Source organism: Anopheles ziemanni, chromosome 2, assembly GCF_943734765.1.
Source record: "Anopheles ziemanni chromosome 2, idAnoZiCoDA_A2_x.2, whole genome shotgun sequence".
Lineage (NCBI taxonomy): Eukaryota > Metazoa > Arthropoda > Insecta > Diptera > Culicidae > Anopheles > Anopheles ziemanni.
In genome coordinates this window covers 79,471,508-79,491,242 of record NC_080705.1, presented here as the reverse complement: position 1 = coordinate 79,491,242, position 19,735 = coordinate 79,471,508, and the positions used below count along the sequence as shown (strand labels likewise).

The following is a 19,735-nucleotide window of genomic DNA, read 5'->3' as shown; positions in this document are numbered from 1 at the left end:
GTAAAAAAAACCTAGACAATACAACCACACTTTGATGAATGGACGGATGCGTGCGTGCGTATCTCAACGATCGACTCAGTCACGATCGATTTTCTTTATCGTGTGTTTTGGGGATCCTTCTCGGTGCTACTCTGGCCCGTCACAGGTTGATGTGTTACACACCTAAAAAAACAAACAGAACCAAAATAAAAAAAGAAGGTAAGAAATCGCTCCAAATTACAGCATGATGTCATATTAAGGGTAACAACTTTACGGATGCTCTCCCGACTGTGCAGACTACCAGCACGGACAAGCCGATAAGATAGCAGTGCACTGGAAGGTAACGGACACCAATGGCTAGATTGAACTCGATTGCCTGGTTCTACTATGCAACTAACCGCTGTGGCCGGGAACTTAGAACACGAAACCATTAAGTGCAACTTCCATACAATTTCATCCAATTTTTATTTGAAAAACAAGTCCCTTACGATTTATGGAGGAACCTTCGCTCATTTCAATTTTGTTTTTTTTTACGGTTGATTCTTTAAAAAGATAGTTGCTACTCACTCGCCAATGGATGTGGTTGGGTTCATTTTCTTTTTGAAAAATTCCTCTTGACAGCGCCCACGCGTAAATTAATTACCTCAAAAGGAGTGCTGTTTGGCGACAGAAGTATGTTCCATCTCGCCACCGTATCGATACAATCGGTACGTGAAATGACCGATGTGGATATTTTATCGTCTAAGGGGCGCCTCATGTAAGTCCGCTGTGCTGTGGCATTCATGGCGAAGCTTTTTTTTTTCTCCTTCCCCGATCGCTTTCAGCTAATTGAACACGAAAGGAAACGGGAGGTAGGTAAGCAGTACATCATCCTTCCAAAAGCAACGATCATGAGCGGGATCACATTCCAAAGCAACGATCACGTGCTTCAAAGAAGAGTACCAGAACGGTAATGCAAGCATTCCTTGACACGTTAATCCTCCAGCGAAGATCACGGCGATTCCGATGACTGAAAACTTAGAATGCACACCACCACCACCCTTTGGTTTGGGTGGCGCTTGGCCGCCGACGACATCATATTGCGTTCTTTGGTCAGCTCGCGCCGTCGTCGTTAGAGTAACACAACACAAATACGTCAATGCAAACTACTCCCGTGGACAACTACACTTGTGTCGTCAGATGAATGAGATAATTAAGGTCAATTACTAGCGTAAGTTAAATTCTCTCGCTTTTACAACGGGTTGAAAGACTCTGTCTACAATTTTACTATTTTTGTGTTCATTAAGAGCTTGATGCTTTTCAACTGATACAAGCGCCACCAAAAGCAAAATATTTATTTTTGTGAAGATTACAGTTGAAGTGATAACGTTCAGTAAGTATCTCTATTCTTGTTGTGTGGCCTTGTTTATTCCCTCCGTGTCAGAAGGGATCAACCGGTTTAAAATTAATAAACCCCTTTCACAGCAATCACCAAACGTAGCAGAAAGTGGCTAAACAGAAAATAAACAGCACCGTTAACACGCCGCGCTAATGTACTGCGCACAATATAAATAAGGAGGCTTGGCCCTTCGAGCCGCTGCGTGACCGATCGTTGTGACTGACTGTAGACCAAGGGTGGCGAGGAGGAGGGTGCTAAATATGTATCAAGTTCCGTTTTAACGCCTCCCATCTTCTCACGTGTGATATGCTACATGCACACACATACACACTGGGCCACGGCTCACGCCGGGGACTAAAAATAAGATTGATAAGCGTGTGGCCCGACCTGTGAAGCTTCAGCCGCAACACAATCCGCGATCCGTATCAAGCGATAACGCACAGTTCGAGGAAAATCGCGTGAGAAGTCCTGTGGGGAGTGGGGAGGAGGTTGTAAACGGGCGACGGCCGACAGAATGAGGACCAGCCGTGTAAGGCAGAGCGTCAGGCATACAGTTGTGAAGGAAGCATGGAGTTCGTTTCACACGCGTACACGCCGCACTCTAGGGACATGCACAGGAAATGAACAAACGGTTCCTTCCAAACGAACGATTTCCACTCGAGGAAATTAAAATTGTTACTCGGAAACGGGAGGTTAACGAAAACAAACGGGCAATTTGCAATCACGAGGAGCATGTAGTACGTGGAACGAATTTGAATACCCCCAATTTCCGAACTATTCCCTGACGTCAGGCGTTTCGTTGGAAGGATGCTCCATGAGTCCTTGTGCTCTAGCAGTTCTTGACATAGTAGGCATGATTTATCACCAAAGTGCTTCGATTAAGCCTACAAGCTTCATCATCAAGAAAATGTATTTGATTTAAGCATTTGTTAGAATGTCTGCAATTGCTGAACAAAAGCTAAAGTTGTGCTATTTTTATTTCGTATCCTTGTTTATTAATTATTCGACTTTATTGTTAATACTTCAAATTGATAAGATCTCACTGAAAAGTGGTGAAACTGTTTGCAATAATATTGCAAAAATATTGACAAGAAACAGGGTGGTGCTAAAAGCTGACAATTACACTGATTGCTTATTGATTTCATATCAAACAGTAAATATCCCAACAACTCCTTTACTCTTGTTTAATCGATCAGGTGTTCAGAGAAGTCGTCACCGTCCGTTACATTTTTATCCCAAGCCCTAGCGTTGGAAATTGTTGAGGATGCCTGTTGCTGTGGAAACCATTTCCACTTACTTCGCTAGATGTAGAGTGTCGGGAAACTGTTCGGCAGGTGTGCGATTTTGATCTGTATCTAATCGACCCGGTTTCATTTTAAAACCGGGCTTACATTTTGTACGGTTCTGACAGTGAAACTAAATGTTTGCGTATATGCATAGTTTTTAACCAATCCTACGCCAACTCGCGACATTCGAATCTCCTCCAATCCATGTCGTTTGCTTTAGCAAAGTCGTCTCGCATGGTATCCACTTCTAAGCATTCCTGGGTGTAGACCGTAAAGGCCTACGAGGAAAAAACAACACAAACATGCCCCAGCTGCGGCGTCGGCAAAATCTATTTTCGTACATCCTTTTTTCTACATGGGATGGTAAACATTTGGTACATCATCGCCTGATCGTTATTATTTTTTATCTCGATACACCACGGACACACGGTATATAATTCATCTTTTCCTACCCATCACCCATAAAGCCTCCTTTCGTTGGGGGTGGAAAGTGTTAAAGCAAAAAAGGAAAAAGGGGAGAAAATCTAACCGATGCGGATAAATTGTAAGACCGCTTGGTGGTGCGTGTTTCTTGTGCATCACCACCAGATTTTCTGCTCCTTCATTTATCAACCAGTCAGTCTTGTCCGTACGTTCAGGGTGGCGTTTCGTCCTCACGGCATCCGTAGGCTATCAGATTAGTTTTCCGCCTATTTAAACAGCCCCGGTGTTCGATTAGGTGCTTGGGGGCATTTAAACGAAACCGGTTAAGCGAATCGTCTGGATCGATACTTGGTTCTTGACTGGCCTCAATCCGGGCGGTAGAGGTTTTTGTTGTGATGTTCCGTATTACTTTGTGTATTCGCACGCAAGTTTTTCATTTTCAACTGGAAATGGAAAGAGTTTAGGTTAAACTTACCGTTATGGGTACTTCCGGTTGACGGAAGAACAGGACACAAGGAACATGAAAACTTAGTTTCTGATGGGATGCAACGAACTGAACGTTGTAGCTTTGATAATTGACGAATGGACGGAGGATGCACCGCAAACACGGCATAAAGGAACGCAGGGGAAAAGTAGCCTGCTTTGCGTTGTTTGCTTGCGGGATTGATTTTTTCCCCTGAAACGTCCTTTCTGAACAAACACAGCAAGCAAACACTTCTGGCAAACGACGGGATGTGTGTATCCGGTGCACACGACGATGATGGCAGTAGTAGCAGTCCTAAAAACACGCCACAAACGGGATACGAGATTTTCTCTTCACCTACACCAAACACGAACAGGTACCGCACGAGGATCGCCTTGCCGTCTCTGTGTTTGATGAATATGATGCCCAGATTACGATGTTTAGTTGTTTTTTTTCCTGTACTCCACCCGCTTCTAAAAACAACTCCTGCCACAAGTGGGTGTCGGTCGTCTCGGGTGCAGTTTCAACGGTGCATCAGCACCGCTGCATAAAAAGCATAAACCACTTGCAGTGTAAGTGTCACCGTGCACTGACACAGACGGGATGCGATGATTTTGAGATGCGTTTTCTTGATAGCATACAGAGGAAAGACACTTTATCGAATCGTAGTTATCTAAAGCAAACACGTTTTCACTGTTTTATCAAATAAACAGCTGCGGCCTATGCGGTTCGTGGGGGGAATTAATTTAGAGCAAAATCTTCACTACACTTTGATGCACAGACGTACAGGACGAATGCTACCCAGAATCAAGACGAACGACACCGAATATTTCTGCAGCAATATTGGAAATTGAGGACAGCTTACGTTTTACGATGATGTATAACAAAAAAAAAAAAGATACTAGTCGAACACGTTCGCGTCCGGTGTAGCTGCTGCAGACGGGCCACTTTAATGCCGGAGGTCCGATAATGTACCGTTCCGGGGCGTTGTGGGGAAGGAAATCCGCAAAGAAAAGATTCTGGAAGCAGCGAACGATGCGTCCGACGGAACGAAGCGAATTGCGAAGAATAAAACGCCGCAGAATAGATGGACACGGAATGCACAGAACACGCACCGTTGGCAGATAGTTACGCCAGGGATATCGGAATCGAACCGAAAGAACCCAAAAGAAAAAATCCCGACAAGCGAAAAAGGAGGCGTACGATTGAATTGTTCCGCTAAGTTTTGCTACCTTGACGGTGGGTTGTAGGTAGGTTGCGTCGATTAGAACGGTTTGACGTCCCTAGCACAATCTTTTTGACATTCTAATGAAACTGCCTAAATTTGAACGAAAATTTTTGAGTTTAATTTACCCTAATGGCCGATAAAAATATATTTTACCTATTTAGCGGATTATACGAACACAAAATATAATTTATAATGTGTATGGTTATTCATTTTTGATCTTTATATAAAATAACAAAAACTGTTTTACCTTGAAAAATCAACACATCTTGGCCATGATGGGCTTTGCTGTCACAATGACAATTGGTCAAAAATCCGCTAGGGAGCGCTAGTAGCAATCTCTTGACACAACGAAAGGAAAATTTTTCCTCGTCCGGGAGTTTTGGGGTGATAATGTTTTCGGCTGAATTATTCACAAAAATGGAATAACTTTAACTTGTGGTTGGTGAAAAAGTGTCGCGAATAGCTGCGATTCAAGGTAAGCGTCGAGTATCGGTGATATCATTCAACCGTGGGAACAAAAAGGCAGCGATAGAAAGTTGCTATGAGGAGCGAGCTCCGGCGGGCGGATTCGTCGTGTTGGAAGACATTTTCTGTGACTGTACCGAATATGCGAATCATTGCCAATAGGGATGATACAATTGCTTGCTAATTACCATAAAAGAATGCTTCTCAGATGCGGAAATGTGTAGCTTGTTGTGGGTTGAACGGATTCCTTTCTTTTACATCACTCACTTTTTCTGCCCCCCCAAGTCCCCGTATAATGTTGCGTGAGCGGGGTATTGATTTCTAGCAATTTCATCCAAACTGAGAAGATTCATTGCATTTTAAATGAAAATGTCCCAAAACACGCTCGGGTTCTGTTTTATAGTTCGAATGGAGCTTCTCATTTAAATACTACTCCATTGCCGACACAGCGTAAGGGAGAGAAAGTAACGGAGAAAGAAGTGATCGGACGACGTCGCCAATGACGAGAACACGGGAACACGATTGTCCCTAGAAGGGACTGTAAGTTATGCAAAGTGGGCGTAAACATATCTTTCTTTTTCCGTTTGCAGAGAGCAGGAAGAAAAAGACCCATTGATAAGGCGCGTCCGACGCATCCGCTGGCGCTGGCGACGTTCGTGAGGGACTGACGAATTGAAACGTAGAGAAAGAGGTGGAGGAAGTGGCGGAGTGCGTGATTTTGTACAATCAAGTAGCATCGTTGACGACCGTATCGTCGAAGGAAAGTAAATAAGAACTTGTATGTGTGACTGCTTCCTTGATCAAGTGCATCACTGGGGCGAAGAGAAGTAGTTGCGACGGCAGAAGTAGCAGTGCGCTGACGATAGCACGATGATCGGTGGTCTGTTCGTGTATAATCATAAGGGCGAGGTGCTGATATCCCGCGTATACCGGGATGACATCGGTCGAAACGCGGTCGATGCGTTTCGCGTGAACGTGATTCACGCCCGGCAGCAGGTTCGTTCGCCGGTAACGAACATCGCCCGGACGAGCTTTTTTCATATCAAGGTAGGTTGGTTGAGACACGTCAAAGCCCGCATCGATCGTTGGCTTCTCGTATGTTGCATTAGCAAAATTAAATAATTACCTCACTGCCGTTTCCTACACTCTACAGCGGGCGAACATTTGGCTGGCGGCCGTTACGAAGCAAAATGTGAACGCTGCGATGGTGTTCGAGTTTCTGCTGAAGATTATCGACGTGATGCAGTCGTACTTTGGCAAAATCTCCGAGGAAAACATCAAGAATAACTTCGTGTTGATCTACGAGCTGCTCGATGGTGAGTTGTGTTAGTGCCTTTAGTAGGCTTTGGTAGAAACTTGTCAAACGACTGACTCTTTTGCAGAAATCCTCGACTTTGGCTACCCGCAAAACTCGGACACGGGCGTGCTGAAGACGTTCATCACTCAGCAGGGCATCAAGACGGCGACGAAGGAAGAGCAGGCGCAAATCACGTCGCAGGTGACGGGCCAGATCGGATGGCGCCGCGAAGGCATCAAGTATCGTCGCAACGAGCTGTTCCTCGATGTGCTTGAGTACGTGAACCTGCTGATGTCGCCCCAGGGGCAGGTGCTGTCGGCGCACGTTGCCGGTAAGGTGGTGATGAAGTCGTACCTGTCCGGTATGCCGGAATGTAAGTTCGGCATCAACGACAAGATCGTGATGGAGGCGAAGGGTCGCAGCGGCATTTCGGGCAACGCGGACAATGAAGCGTCCCGGTCGGGCAAACCGGTGGTCGTGATTGATGATTGCCAGTTCCACCAGTGCGTTAAGCTGAGCAAGTTCGAGACGGAACACTCGATCAGCTTCATCCCGCCGGACGGTGAGTTCGAGCTTATGCGTTACCGTACGACGAAGGACATTTCGCTGCCATTCCGAGTGATTCCGTTGGTGCGCGAGGTTGGCCGTACAAAGATGGAGGTAAAGGTGGTGCTGAAGTCTAACTTCAAGCCGTCGCTGCTGGGGCAGAAGATTGAGGTGAAAATTCCCACCCCGTTGAATACGTCCGGGGTGCAGTTGATCTGTTTGAAGGGCAAAGCCAAGTATAAGGCATCTGAAAATGCGATCGTTTGGAAGTAAGTAATTAAAACCGATATCGGCAGTTATTTGGGATGAAATAATTTAATTTAATTTTCCATTTGTTTTTCTCCACATCGAATAGAATTAAACGTATGGCCGGTATGAAGGAAACGCAACTGTCCGCCGAAATCGAACTCCTCGAAACGGATACCAAAAAGAAATGGACCCGACCACCGATCTCGATGAACTTTGAGGTACCATTCGCACCGTCCGGATTCAAGGTAAAGTGAAACAATAGTTCATCTGAACGTTTTCTCAAACTGTTCGTACTTCCTCCATTCATACAGGTGCGCTACCTGAAGGTGTTCGAGCCGAAACTGAACTACTCCGACCACGATGTCATCAAATGGGTGCGATACATTGGACGCAGCGGACTGTACGAGACACGATGCTAAGCACAGGGATGTGCGCTTCGATTCGACTGTTTATATGCACGGAGCTGGCCAGGAATGGAGAGGAGTTGTACTACTATTGCTAATATAACCACAGAAAGAGGCACACCGAATCGAATGGCAATACTATTACCAACAACATTGGGCAGACAACGAGCGAACAATTGTTTGAGACGAGGATTAACAATTGTTTGACACGGCACGAGGACTAAACTGAGAACAACACAAAGTTATAGTTCATTTCGTTTTGCGAGGAAACTTTCTGAACAAGAACGGAGCCATAAAGGGGACAGATTTTTCCTCAACCACTCCGGTCCACGGACACGGGAGGTACTCTCTTTCTCTCTCTATTTTCTGACATGGTTTTCGTTTAGACAAATGTAGCAAAAGAGTTATTTGGTAGGAATTCCTTTTATGAATTATGCGCAACAAAAGGCTAAATATTTTCTAGTAGGGAAAATTGTTTTCGTTCGATTTCACTGACGACAGGTATGGTTTTAGTATTTGTGCGCAGATTCGTTAAAAATTGTATGAAGGATCAGTGACATCATTCATAATAGAGGCACACACATACATACACACACACGGCACATAAACACTCTGCAGGCATAAGTGTTATCGAAAGTTGGTAGAAAAAAAAAACAAAAAGGACCTGCCTGAATGAGGCCGATCAGAGCAGTGAGTTATCCGTGTTATAATAATACAATATGTTCATATTCGACGATCGCGTGTGTGTAGAACATACAGTAGGACGCATACATAAGCTACCATCCTATGACGCTGGGGCAGACGTATGCTTGATCGATACCGAAGCGTAAATTCTGGGTTCTTTCCCTTCGTCCTTAGTAATTCTTAGCTTCACCCTAGTAAGCGACGGTGCCACGTGCTGCTGTTTGATTAAGAAGCCCCAACGGTAAATTGCACCGATGTGTACATCTTTGGTCACGAATCTCGAGAGGAAGTTACTGCCCAAATTTAGCAAGGAAAAGAAATATATATATACTGAAGAAAAATACTAAAACACATACATAACAAACATCGTGCATGCGGCGTGAACTACGCTATGACCATCTAGTTTGAGCCCCCATATGCATTCCGTTCGAGTGACGAACTGATCTGAACGATGGTGCAAGGTTCGCTTATATACGTCGCTACACGGATGGAATCGCCTCCCAATCTAATAAGATAATGTTTAGCCTCTCATGGCACTGAAGTTTTCGCTTCTGTATATATGTATCCCTGACTCGCCATTCATTCCAATGCTTCTAAGATATTTTTGTTTCTTGTTCGATGTTCCATGCTTTTTCTCCTATTTTTCAATTTTTTTTTCTACTAGATTAGTAGCGAAACAAAATTAATAATTTAAAATAGTAGGAACGCAGAGCGGAAAGCCTTTACCAGTTTAAATTGTTTAGGATAACATGCGAGTAGTTTTCTTTTTCTATTGTTTTCGGTTCCATGATATTGCAATTTTTGTCCTATTTTCTCTCCTCTTGATTGATTTACGTACAGAGATATCGTACCAATCATAATTCGATGCAAGTTCGAGAATCTAAAGTTAAATGAAAGTTTATTCATCAAAATCATAAAAAGCAAGCATAGTAAATGAACAAAACACTACATAAACGATACATGAATATATTTACCGCATGTGGAAACAGTTCTCCCTCCTGTTTCTTGGAGGAACACTTTCGCGGTCTATGACGCTAAGTAAAAAAATTCAATAATCTACACTAGGCGGACATGGTGTTACTACTCGAATTACTTTACGTTCGATCGCTTATCATACTTTCTAGTGTTGAACGGCATTGCAGTATCATTATCCGATTATAAATATTAAACAATACTAACTGTGGAACAAAAAAAGTAGGGAAAGCAGCAGCAGAAACATAAATACTAAAACTAGCAAAAATAATGTAAAAGCAAACATGAAAAGTGCAAACTATACTGAATTGCAAGGAGATACACAAAAACATGCTAAAGCCGAGAATGGAGGAACACAGTTGAAAAATGAATATAATAGTGACATGAATAATATTATACTGCGTAAACTATTAAGGCGATAAAATTAGTTGTTGAAAACAAAAGAAGTAAACTGATGAAAGTGGAAATGTAAAAAAAATGTGTCGTGTTTTCCCTACTATGTTGATGACTACACTTTGACTCTATCGTTTTGTGTTTAAGAATTTGTTGAATAAATTTAAATGAGATTTGCTATACCGAGTCATCTGGCGGTAGTGTACAAAACTGAGGTGAGCTGTGCAGCTTCTCACTACACTAAGGTACTAAAGCTCATCTCATCATCATTCGATGAGATTGAATCGTGTCGTAAACGGCGTTTGGCACCGATACGCCAGTGTTTGTGCTCACGACCCGGAGCAGTCCAGCTGTCAGTCGCGCGGTGGAGCGGTGTATCGACCGTTTATCCGTGCTCCCATCTGGTAGACACTGGCGATACACAACTGTTTAATATTTAATCAGAAAATTTGCTGTTGCTTCCCACTCGATTGTTATCGTGAGCTGTAAGAGATTCGCGTCTCGTTGAAAGGCCAACACAACTTTTGGTTTTGGCAACAGTACTGTAGGGTTCCGATTGACGTTCGATTTGTTTATGTTATGTGTTGTGGGCCACTTACCCATGAATTGATCCAAGGTGGCCTTAAAAATACAAACTCGCCTGCTCCTATAGTAAGTGGCCTATTGTTATTGCATTCTTCGATTGGTTATTGTTTCGGTCAGCGTGTCGCGTGAAGAAATTCGTCGAGACGCTCGCGAAGAAGGCAAGTTCCCGGCTAGTGTTTCTGCGAGCGACGGGCGCTAGTGGTTGCCACGAATGCCATGTCTACTCAGACCGAGATAAGAAAGAAAAAGTGCGAAAAACTCGGTTAGTGGAGTGTGGTTCGCTGTGGCCCCGAGAGAAACCATTCCGGAACGAACGTCTCTAGGAAACAAAAATCGAACACCACGTGGTGGTGTGCGTGTGCGCGCAAGTAGTATACCCCCGGTTTGGCGATGGGGACGCGAGATGGAGAGTGAGTATTTTCTATTCTCGCAGAGAAGCGAAATTCACCACAAACCAGCCCCCGGTCCCCACCCGATTTTGCTCCTGCCCGGCTGTATATCCGATGGAGCTGAGACCGCGTGCGATGAGTTTCGAGAGCCGACTCGAATCGAGCCACTCTGGCACGCACAATTTCTATCTATTTGTTCACGACACAACGCGTACCCCGGGGGGTTACCCAGTGTGGCGTCTCCATCGAGTCCGAGTGGAGGGTTCGCATGTTTTCGTTACGCACCTCCGGCTGATCTCGGTAGGCAGGGAGTTTTCACTACTAACCGAAAAGTGCTACCAAATTGTAACGCATCATAGTAGACAGTTGATTGGTTGCAAGAATCGGGAAAACATTGCAATAGGCAAAACACGACGACAATGGAGTTGCCCAGTCTTTGGCCCAGTGTTCTAAGTTCGATGTCGGAAAAAGCAGCTGAGTGTCCCCGTCGTGCACGGTGCCCGAGAAGAGCCGTGAGAGATTTGTGCGCGATACGCGTTTTTGTCTCACCACGTGAAAAGGGAGGAAAATCGGCCAGAATCTCCCCCTCGAGCTGAGCGACCCATAAACAACCCTCGGGAGTGCGGGGATCACCGTCAGCGTGGATCCTTTTTATTCGAGCGCCCCATTCCGCCTGGCGATGGTGTGTATGTTCGTGCTATCGTGGCAAGCCCTGGCAAACAATCAAACGAACACGAACAGGAAAAGCGAGTTATAGACACAAATCCGTCCACGGCCGTTGCGTCGTGTTCTCTGCCACGCGGACGGCACCCGCGTGCTTTGAAGGCAGCAAGGTCTGTTTTGTGTATAGATGTGTGTATGTGTAAGTGTGTGTGTTTGCAATTCTTCCCGTATCCTTCCTGGGTTCCTGGGGAGGCCTATTTTTGGATTGTTTTGTTGTTATTGATTGGCCACCGAAGCCGTGTGTCTTGGTACGTTTCTTGGCTCAAGCACCGCGTGCAGATAGAAAGTGATTGTGCCTGCTTTGATTTCGAACGGTGTTAAACTTGAAATCGTTCCCAAGTATGATTGTGTCGAAGGTAACTAAAACGAAACAAAATCGTTTCACATCGCGCGTTCGTAAATGGTCTTCGGCAGGGGCTGCGTTTGCAAATGCGTGAACAACATTTCGTACCATCATCAACATAATCATTGCCATCGTCATCATCTTCATCATCATCGTTGGGTCAAGTTCGTTCCCGTTCGGGTGGCTGAGTGGAGGCTACTCGATTTCCACGCGAGTACCGAAAACCAGCCGTCGGCGGGTTTTCCCGTTGTGTTGTGTGCTTGTGTAGTGTATCGGCGTGGTTGTATTGTGCCTGGTGGCATGGTGTTTGTGCCAGCAACCGGAGAGCCTCAGTGTGGCTCCAGTGGTGTCAGCTGAAAACATCGAACCCGAGAAGGGCCACCAGCGCTGTGCTTGTTAGTTAACGAAACAACAAAAAAAAAGTAGAACCCTCTGTGTGTGAAAACTGTCCTTTCCCCGAAACGTATTACTACTCCGCTGTGTTACGGAGTTTTTCTTCCTGTCGATGGTAAAACAAATAAGCAACGATTTGTGCTGGAGGTGCAATTTTCATCTCGAAACCCTAGCGCCTTCACTCCATTCGTCAGCTCCGTGTGTGCTCATCTGTCGATGTGAAAAACTCACCTCACTCTCGGACCCGCTCGCACAATCGCTCGCCCTCTCGTTCATGCACCCATCGTCATCGGCATTGTTTCATTCGCACGTTTTTCCTTTTCCTGTTGCTCTTACCCCCTTCCGAACGTCCCCCTTCCACCCACAACGAAATCTCGTGTATCCTTTTTCCACGTGTAGCACCACCCGGAGCGTCCTTTGTTTTCGAGCATTGTTTCCATCCCGCTCCGTCCGGTATCCGAACGTGACGGAAACAGCCCGTAGGTAGGCCCATTTTTCCGATGATGGCCCCAAACAGTGGTGGGATCCCGCCATCCCACAGCGTGACGTGAGAAGGCGAGCGTACACGCGTGAGTGTGCGTTAGGCTCCAACCTCATACCGGCCCTGGGCGCCTCCATTTCACAGTGAGCCTCGAGTGAGCAAGTGAACCAAATCGCTGGCACACGGTGGGGTTTTTGTTTTTTCACAAAACTTCACTTTGCAGAAGAGAAGGCGGCTCCTTATGGGCGCCACAATTTCCTGTTGCAGGAGTGCATGTTGTATTATTATCGCCGTCAACGTTGTCGTTGTTGTTGTCCGCTCGACATCTCCCGGGTTGTCTCCATCATTCCCTTTTTGTTGTTCCCCACGAGTGCGCGTTAACCTGGCCACGGTAGCCATTGTGTGAGTGAGTAATTGGAGCCCAGGTGCGCGCGGAAAACGTGTACGGAAAGCCCCTAGAGCGTGCAAAAAGCATGAAGCGGAAAGGGAAACCCAATGTGCTGTGAGGGGAAGCGCACCGGAGCGAAGGGCTTAAATAAAGTGAAGAAAAATTTCTCATCATCAACCATAGTTCATCACAAAACGGAATGAATAGTTAAGCAGCACCGAAATGGGGAAAAATAAATAATGTCAAATGCCAAGTGAACACTGCTGTGCAAGTGAGTCAGTACAAAGGTGTGAGCGACGAAGATACCGCGTGCACATGCTTCCTTGCGAAACGTCAATATTATCATTGGACTTGGATTAGCGGAAACTGGGTGGGGTGAGTGGAAGCGTACGCTGGGTCCCAAAAACCAGCGGGGAAACAACAAGAAACACAACCCAGCCAACGCAAATACACACCAGCAAAGCGAGCAGGGCTCAGGTGAGTGGAAAACGTATAGTAAAACCTTACCACCTTAGTAAAAATGGCGGGGGGAAAATATGAAGGTAGATAAGGCATTTAATACGCGAAAACAGCAAGCCTCAAAAGGGAGGGTGGTACGAGAGGGGGAAGGACTGTTTTGATAACGAGCGATTCGTGGGATCGAGCCGATGATGTAGCCGAGGTACTGATGGGGTGAGACAACACGTACAAAAAAATATAAAAATAAAAATAAAGGTGATAAACAGAAATGGAAATCCCAAGGGTGGGAACCTGGTGGAATGGAGCGAAGAGTTTCTGAATGATTTTCCACCCACGCGCTCGTGTTGCAAGCAATGGAATTTAGAAAGGTAGCTTGAGCAATTCAGGGTTGAGTGAAAAGGGCTACCCCATTCCTGGAAGCCGCACCATCGCATTCTCTTGTTGCGTCGTGCTCACGTGGGGTTGTTTTGTTTCTTCTTTTTTTTCCTGGAGTGAATTTTCCTACCTTTGCTTTACGACGCTCGGTGGTCGGGGGGTTCTCCCAGCTGTCGGCACTTCCGTCACGGTCTAAGAAGAAACATGAGTGAGCGGGGAGGGCATTTTTACCCCTTCCAAATGTGAGACCAATTTCCCGCCAGCGCAACGCTGGGCAGGGAATCGGAAAATTTGGATCGCGTATGCGTTGTTTATGGATAGGCTTGACTCAGATATCAGATCGTGCGCCAAAGGGGGAGAGGGCCCAAAATTGTGAACACAAAATGTGATGGGATGGAAAAACCCCGATGCAAGCGGGTAACTTTTGGCGAATCAGAAAGGGGACCGCTTTTTTTATAGCCTAGCTGAGCCCGGGCGAGGATTGATAACATTGTGGGTTTTCGGAAATCCCCTTGCCATACTATTTACTCGGGAGGATGGCGGTGCCAGCGCGGGGACTTTATTTGAATTTTCCCACGTTTCTTTGTTTTTTTTTCTCGTTCCTTGTGTGTGCGCGTGTGTTTGGCCTTGGGGTGGGTTGGGGGGAGTTGTTATTCTTGGCAGGAACTTTGAAGATTGGCTTTTGTTAAATGGCGCGTGGTACGGCGCTGATGTGCTATTGTTCTCGTTAATCTGTACAGCATGCAATGGTTTGGGATCGTTCAGAACAGACGAGAAAAAAAAGAAAAGGAAAAAGGTTTTTCGAAAAGGGGTTTCCGAGCAAAGATTGCTTGCGGAATCATCAGTTTATTTCGGTCCGAAGAATGTGCTGGATCAATTATGAACACGACCTTTCAATGGTAAACATGGTGGGTGGAGATGGAGAGGGAGGGGCAGGGGAAAGCGAAAGCGGGTGCCGTTAGAAAATTGTGAACTTCCCTACTTTGAAAACTGTGGCGAACATAAACAAGTTCGACCCGTTAGGGAATAAACATCGGCATGCGTACATATTTAGTTGGCCAACTGACGCCTTCACCCCTCTTCCGTCATGTGATCCGTCTCACTTCAGCTTTTTGAGGCCAATCTTCCCCCGGGGCTAGTCTCTCCCAGGGTGGTGGATCTTGGATTAATCTAGCCTCCTTTGGTTTTATTATATTTTGAGGGAGAACAAAAAAAAACAGCGAAGCAAAAGAACTAAAACTCCCCGAACAGTTTGGCCTGAACTTTTGCACGAACCCGGTTATTATCTTTCGCATCTTCTCCCGACAGTTGGTTCCTACGGTTTTATGATAAACTTTTTACGACCCGATACGCTCCCACAATGGCCTTAGTGTGTGTATGGATTTTTTTTCTGCTTCCTTTTGTTTCGTTCTACTTGTCACTCTTTTTCTCTCGCGTATAAGGGCCTCTTTTCTGTATTGCTTTCCCTTTCTTATCATCTTTCATTCGTTCATCTGCAGCCTGTTTCGTGTTTTTTCACACTTTGCGTGCACCAACGCCTGCTGGTGCTTATTTTGCAGCTCGGGGTAGGGCCCGGCCACGGGCGTTTCGGATGGAAGGATGGACTTTTCTTGATTATAGTTCTTACCACCAGCTGTTGGACCGCTCGGGAATTGTTTTCTGGCCCCTCCGGACCCCCCCGTTTTTTCCGAAGGGCAACTAGTGACGTAGGAAGTTTGTTCATCTATTTATTTTCTTTACCAACCGCTCCCCAAACCGACGATGACCAAGCACCGGGTCGGTTCTCGAGCAGGGGGTTTTTGTTGGTGGAGTATATTTAGGACGTCGTTAATATGGTGAACCGATTCAATGGAGTCCGACAGCGTTCCACCTTCTTCGTTGCGCCTTCCCTCTTTGCGCCGGGCCGAGCGTGAGTTTGCTCGCTGCAGTCGAGATGAATCTCGGCAGGATGTGGATTAAGTCACAATTAATAAAAGATAATAGCCCCACTCGGTTTTCTCCTGCGGACCGCCGGACCGTTGGATCAGGGTGGGGGCTCGGGAAAACACTTGAGCTGGTGCTTCTGCTCCGGGTGGAACTGTGTTTTTCGGTTTTTGATTTGGCGAACAACGACGACGGTCCAAAACAACGCCTCGGTGTGGACGCTCGCCGGGAGTGTGGGGGTGCCACTGTAGAGTGGCATTCCGTCTCGGCCATCCCACGCGGTCGGTTCGCACACGGACACGATGGCGTGGGCGTTTGGGTTTTTGTTATTATCGAGCGGGTCGCGCTCGATGCTAATGCTCCGGCAGCCGTTGTCGTTGCCTGTCGTCGTAAATTTAGCCACGCGTTTGTTTCATTGCGATGCGATTTTGCCACGCGGGAAAATGCGCTACACTTTTGGGGGGAATTTTTCCTTCCTTTTGTTTAACCCCTCCGGCATCAGGGAAGGAAATCTGGGTTGATGTTTTATAAAATTCCAACCAACTTTTTGGAACGGTAATCGTTACTCTCTTCTCAAACCCTTGTCAAATGTGACAAATAAAGTCACATTGTAATATTTTTTTAAATTTAATACATACACACCATCAACTAATGTAATTTAGTATCTAAAGGTTTATTTCTACTTGTAGTTATTAACAGCCAGCTGTTATTATTATGAAACACATAGAGCCATTCAAGGGTTGAAACGCGCAAAGAAAAACCTAGCTGGGACGTTCGTAGCGTCTGACAGAACATCAACGCCTCGCCAACGGATGCTGTTGTTGTCTGTATTGCTCATTTTGAGATTGTTTTTTCTTTCTTCATTTTTGCCCTTGCCCCTTGCTTTGACACGACGAACCAGCATCATTTTATTCGATGCGATTTTGCAGCCCCTGCCCTCTCCTTTCCGATCGAGCGATCCACGCCAACGTAGTCGCTGCGAGGTGTCCGATCGTCTTGATTTCGACACCAATTGTTGCGATTACGGCGCGAGAAAACGGGTCCATTTTTCTATTCTTAGTCGATTCTAGCCGGTCCCACCACTACGTTTTTTTTCTCTTGTGGATGGTAAAAATCGTCCCGCTCGTGCCGCTCCGGTGATGCAGCGTTGAAAAATAAAATAACATAAAATAAAATGGCAAAATATGTATGTTTTGATGAGCCCGATAGGTGGATACAAACAATACGCACAACAACAAACGAACCCTTTAGGAGATATTTTTGTCGCCTTACGGTAGACGGTTATGCCAAATTTCGCTCCCTCGTTCACGATGTTTTCCACGAAAGGGGGAACGACTGTTGGTTTTTTGCTGCTCATGTTTGGTGCTCCTAACATTTGCTACCCCGTTGGCCCCCTTCGAATGGTGAACAATCGAACTGAAAGGTCCGTTAAACTGGCCGATGTTTTGGTACATGCTAGAATCCGATCTGGTCTGATTGAGCGGAACAGATGGAATGCATTTTATGTGCGTTACGATTCGGGACACGGCTAGGATTTCTGCCGTTGTGATTTGTTTTTGACGCCTGCTGACGGAAAGGTTTCCTATTTGCCATCATTATTGTGATTTATCACTGTTCATATCGAACGGAAGAAAGTAGGGGATGAAAATAGACATTAAGGTAAATAGTTAAAACAAAACGAATATGTTTGCAAGGGAAAACACTTTTCGAAACAAATTTTGAACTGGAATGGGGAAAACACCTGATTTGAGCGATGGAACTCCAACATAAGAGAGTAAAACAATAATATTCATATGAAACCTATTCGCTGTCAAATGTCCAATGCATTTTTTGTGCTTAAAATAGTTATTTTAATTTGAAACACGTGAACCACCAGGCGTCCGCTTTAGTTACAAAACTGTCATCGCGCCTGATCGGATTTACCTGTAAAAAGTGAAAGTGTATCGTCAATGTTTACTTTAAATATAATATTTAAAATTATAGAATCTAATGATTTTTTATACTTTTTTAAAACAAACCGATCAACCACGATGGCCCTTAAATAAGCGAAGCGGACGCCTGGTGGTTCACGCGTGGTTGATTGCGCATATATTTCCGCGCCGTCGGGCATGTTTCCGAATGGTCCGTATTTATGTTGGAACCACTTTAAGCTCTGACCAATATGGCTTATTACGCTCGAAGGCCACCGAACGCTTCACGCCCGGGGTCAGGACACAGCTGGCCAGAGGTGGTAGCTTTTGAAGAAACATTCAATTTATTCGAACGGTCCGGTACCACCAGGCTGGTTGGAGGAGGCTTGGAGGAGGCTTGGAGAAGGACTGGCAAGGGAAAAGCCATCCGAACGCGATAAGGTTTGGGGATTCAGCTAAAAGCGACCGACCGACAATAGGGTCTGTAGGAACGTTTGTGTCTGCATTGCTGTGTGTGCGTGTGTGTGTGTGTTTGTGTGAGCTCGTGTTTCTCGGTAGCCCGGCTTAGCCCGGATAGCCAAATTTTATGACCAAAACGAGGGCTTAAAGATAGCGCAGCCGAGAGGACACCCTGGGGACGCCTTTGGGCACGTTTGCCATTTCAGTGACAGTTGTATCTAATTTTCCGGACGCGATCGCACGCTTCGCCCTTCCACCATTCTCTCTCCCTCTCTCTCTCTGTCTCTCTCCTTCCCCAGTGTTAGGGTGTTCTTTGACGGGTTTGAAAATAACGCTAGCCCAAGACGGAACCGGCACGAACTGTACGACCGATCACGAGGGAAAATAAAAAGCCTTCGCGAACCGGGAGGAGTTTTATTTGCGTTTTTCGTCTTGCTATTCGCGCTTCGCACCACTCCCTTTCTAGGCTGTTCCTAAGAGGCGACGTTTTCAAACGGATCCACGAATGATAGAAATGATGGATCGATAGAGACTCCTAAAATCGTCGTGAAATGCTCAAGCGAAAGGAAAATTTCAAACTAAAGAAAAACATTGCTTTAAGCGGACGATGCCTCATACGATGGGGAGTGTTTGGATGGGCGAACAAAAAAGTAACCGACCCCAAAAAAAGTGGGTACCCCAAACACACGCGGTTATCATCTGTAATGTATTTTCTGGCAGAACAAAGAGCAATGCTTCAACGCAGACTCTGTTGCCGGGGTTGCCAAAAGGAAGGAAAAACAATCGACCTGCTCGACCGAAAGGAAAATATAAAGTGTACCTTGGCAGGCTGTTTTTCACTGGCGTTTTTCTTCGAGTCCGGAAAAGGCCGAAATCATTAGCACCGGTTTCGGTTGGCGAAGGGAATGCGAAGGGGTTGCGTTCACGGTTTGTTCACAAAAATTTCACACCCAAAGGGCCCGTCCGAGGACGCACCACCATCACCGTCATCATCATTGTCATCAACGTTAGGCGTCATCATTGTTTCGGAAGAATCGAAATTTTTCAACATCGAACGAAAGCACGGCAGCATCGTGCTAACGCAACATGCTATCGTAATAAAATGGAAAACAAAATCAAAAAAAGTAAAACAACAAAAAAACACACAAGAAAGAACCAGGAAGGAGCTTAGGCGATGGTACACGAAATTGTCCTTAGGGCAGAGCAGTAAAAAAATAACACCTTACAGACGACATTCCGAACGAACGCGTCTACCGAATTCTGTGGGGAGCTTCTTTTTATGTACGTTCCTCTTCTTTTGTGTGTGTGTTTTTTTATTTAAGGCGTGCGTATTATCATCGATGTCGTCGTTTGGGTTGAAAAATTCGTCAGCACTGTCAGTAAACGATCGGCTTGCTTTCGATCTCGACGGGGCGGCTAGAATATCCATTAAATATTGGCGCTTTCTTCCATCGTCCCAAAGCTGTGTGTGGCTGTGTGTTGTCGTGAGTGGAAGGATAACTCTCCAACAAGTGAGCCCAACTTCCCAGAAAGAAGCACA

General features: G+C 45.7%; 1 protein-coding gene and 1 long non-coding RNA gene across 2 annotated transcripts; one reads left to right on the top strand and one right to left on the bottom strand.

Annotated features, from left to right (window-relative positions):
- Positions 1 to 31: 31 nt before the first annotated feature.
- On the bottom strand, positions 32 to 4,752 carry LOC131282121 (uncharacterized). The gene is made up of 3 exons (XR_009188660.1): positions 4,645 to 4,752; positions 3,542 to 3,844; positions 32 to 162 (listed from the first exon to the last, which is right to left on the bottom strand). It is a non-coding gene; the product is annotated as an uncharacterized LOC131282121 (long non-coding RNA).
- Positions 4,753 to 5,093: 341 nt separating this feature from the next.
- LOC131282479 (AP-2 complex subunit mu) lies at positions 5,094 to 8,860 on the top strand. The gene is made up of 6 exons (XM_058311959.1): positions 5,094 to 5,232; positions 5,813 to 6,269; positions 6,376 to 6,538; positions 6,605 to 7,334; positions 7,421 to 7,559; positions 7,626 to 8,860. Exons 2-6 carry the CDS (start codon positions 6,093 to 6,095, stop codon positions 7,731 to 7,733), a joined length of 1,317 nt encoding a protein of 438 aa, XP_058167942.1. The 5' UTR covers positions 5,094 to 5,232; positions 5,813 to 6,092; the 3' UTR covers positions 7,734 to 8,860.
- The last annotated feature ends 10,875 nt before the right edge of the window (positions 8,861 to 19,735 follow it).

What these genes read in the sequence shown, in the direction of transcription:
- LOC131282479 (XM_058311959.1), top strand. Translation starts at nt 6,093, where the DNA reads ATGATCGGTGGTCTGTTCGTGTATAATCATAAGGGCGAGGTGCTGATA. An exon ending in GATCTACGAGCTGCTCGATG is followed by an intron (nt 6,539 to 6,604) that starts GTGAGTTGTGTT and finishes ACTCTTTTGCAG; the next exon opens with AAATCCTCGACTTTGGCTAC. An exon ending in TCGCACCGTCCGGATTCAAG is followed by an intron (nt 7,560 to 7,625) that starts GTAAAGTGAAAC and finishes CCATTCATACAG; the next exon opens with GTGCGCTACCTGAAGGTGTT.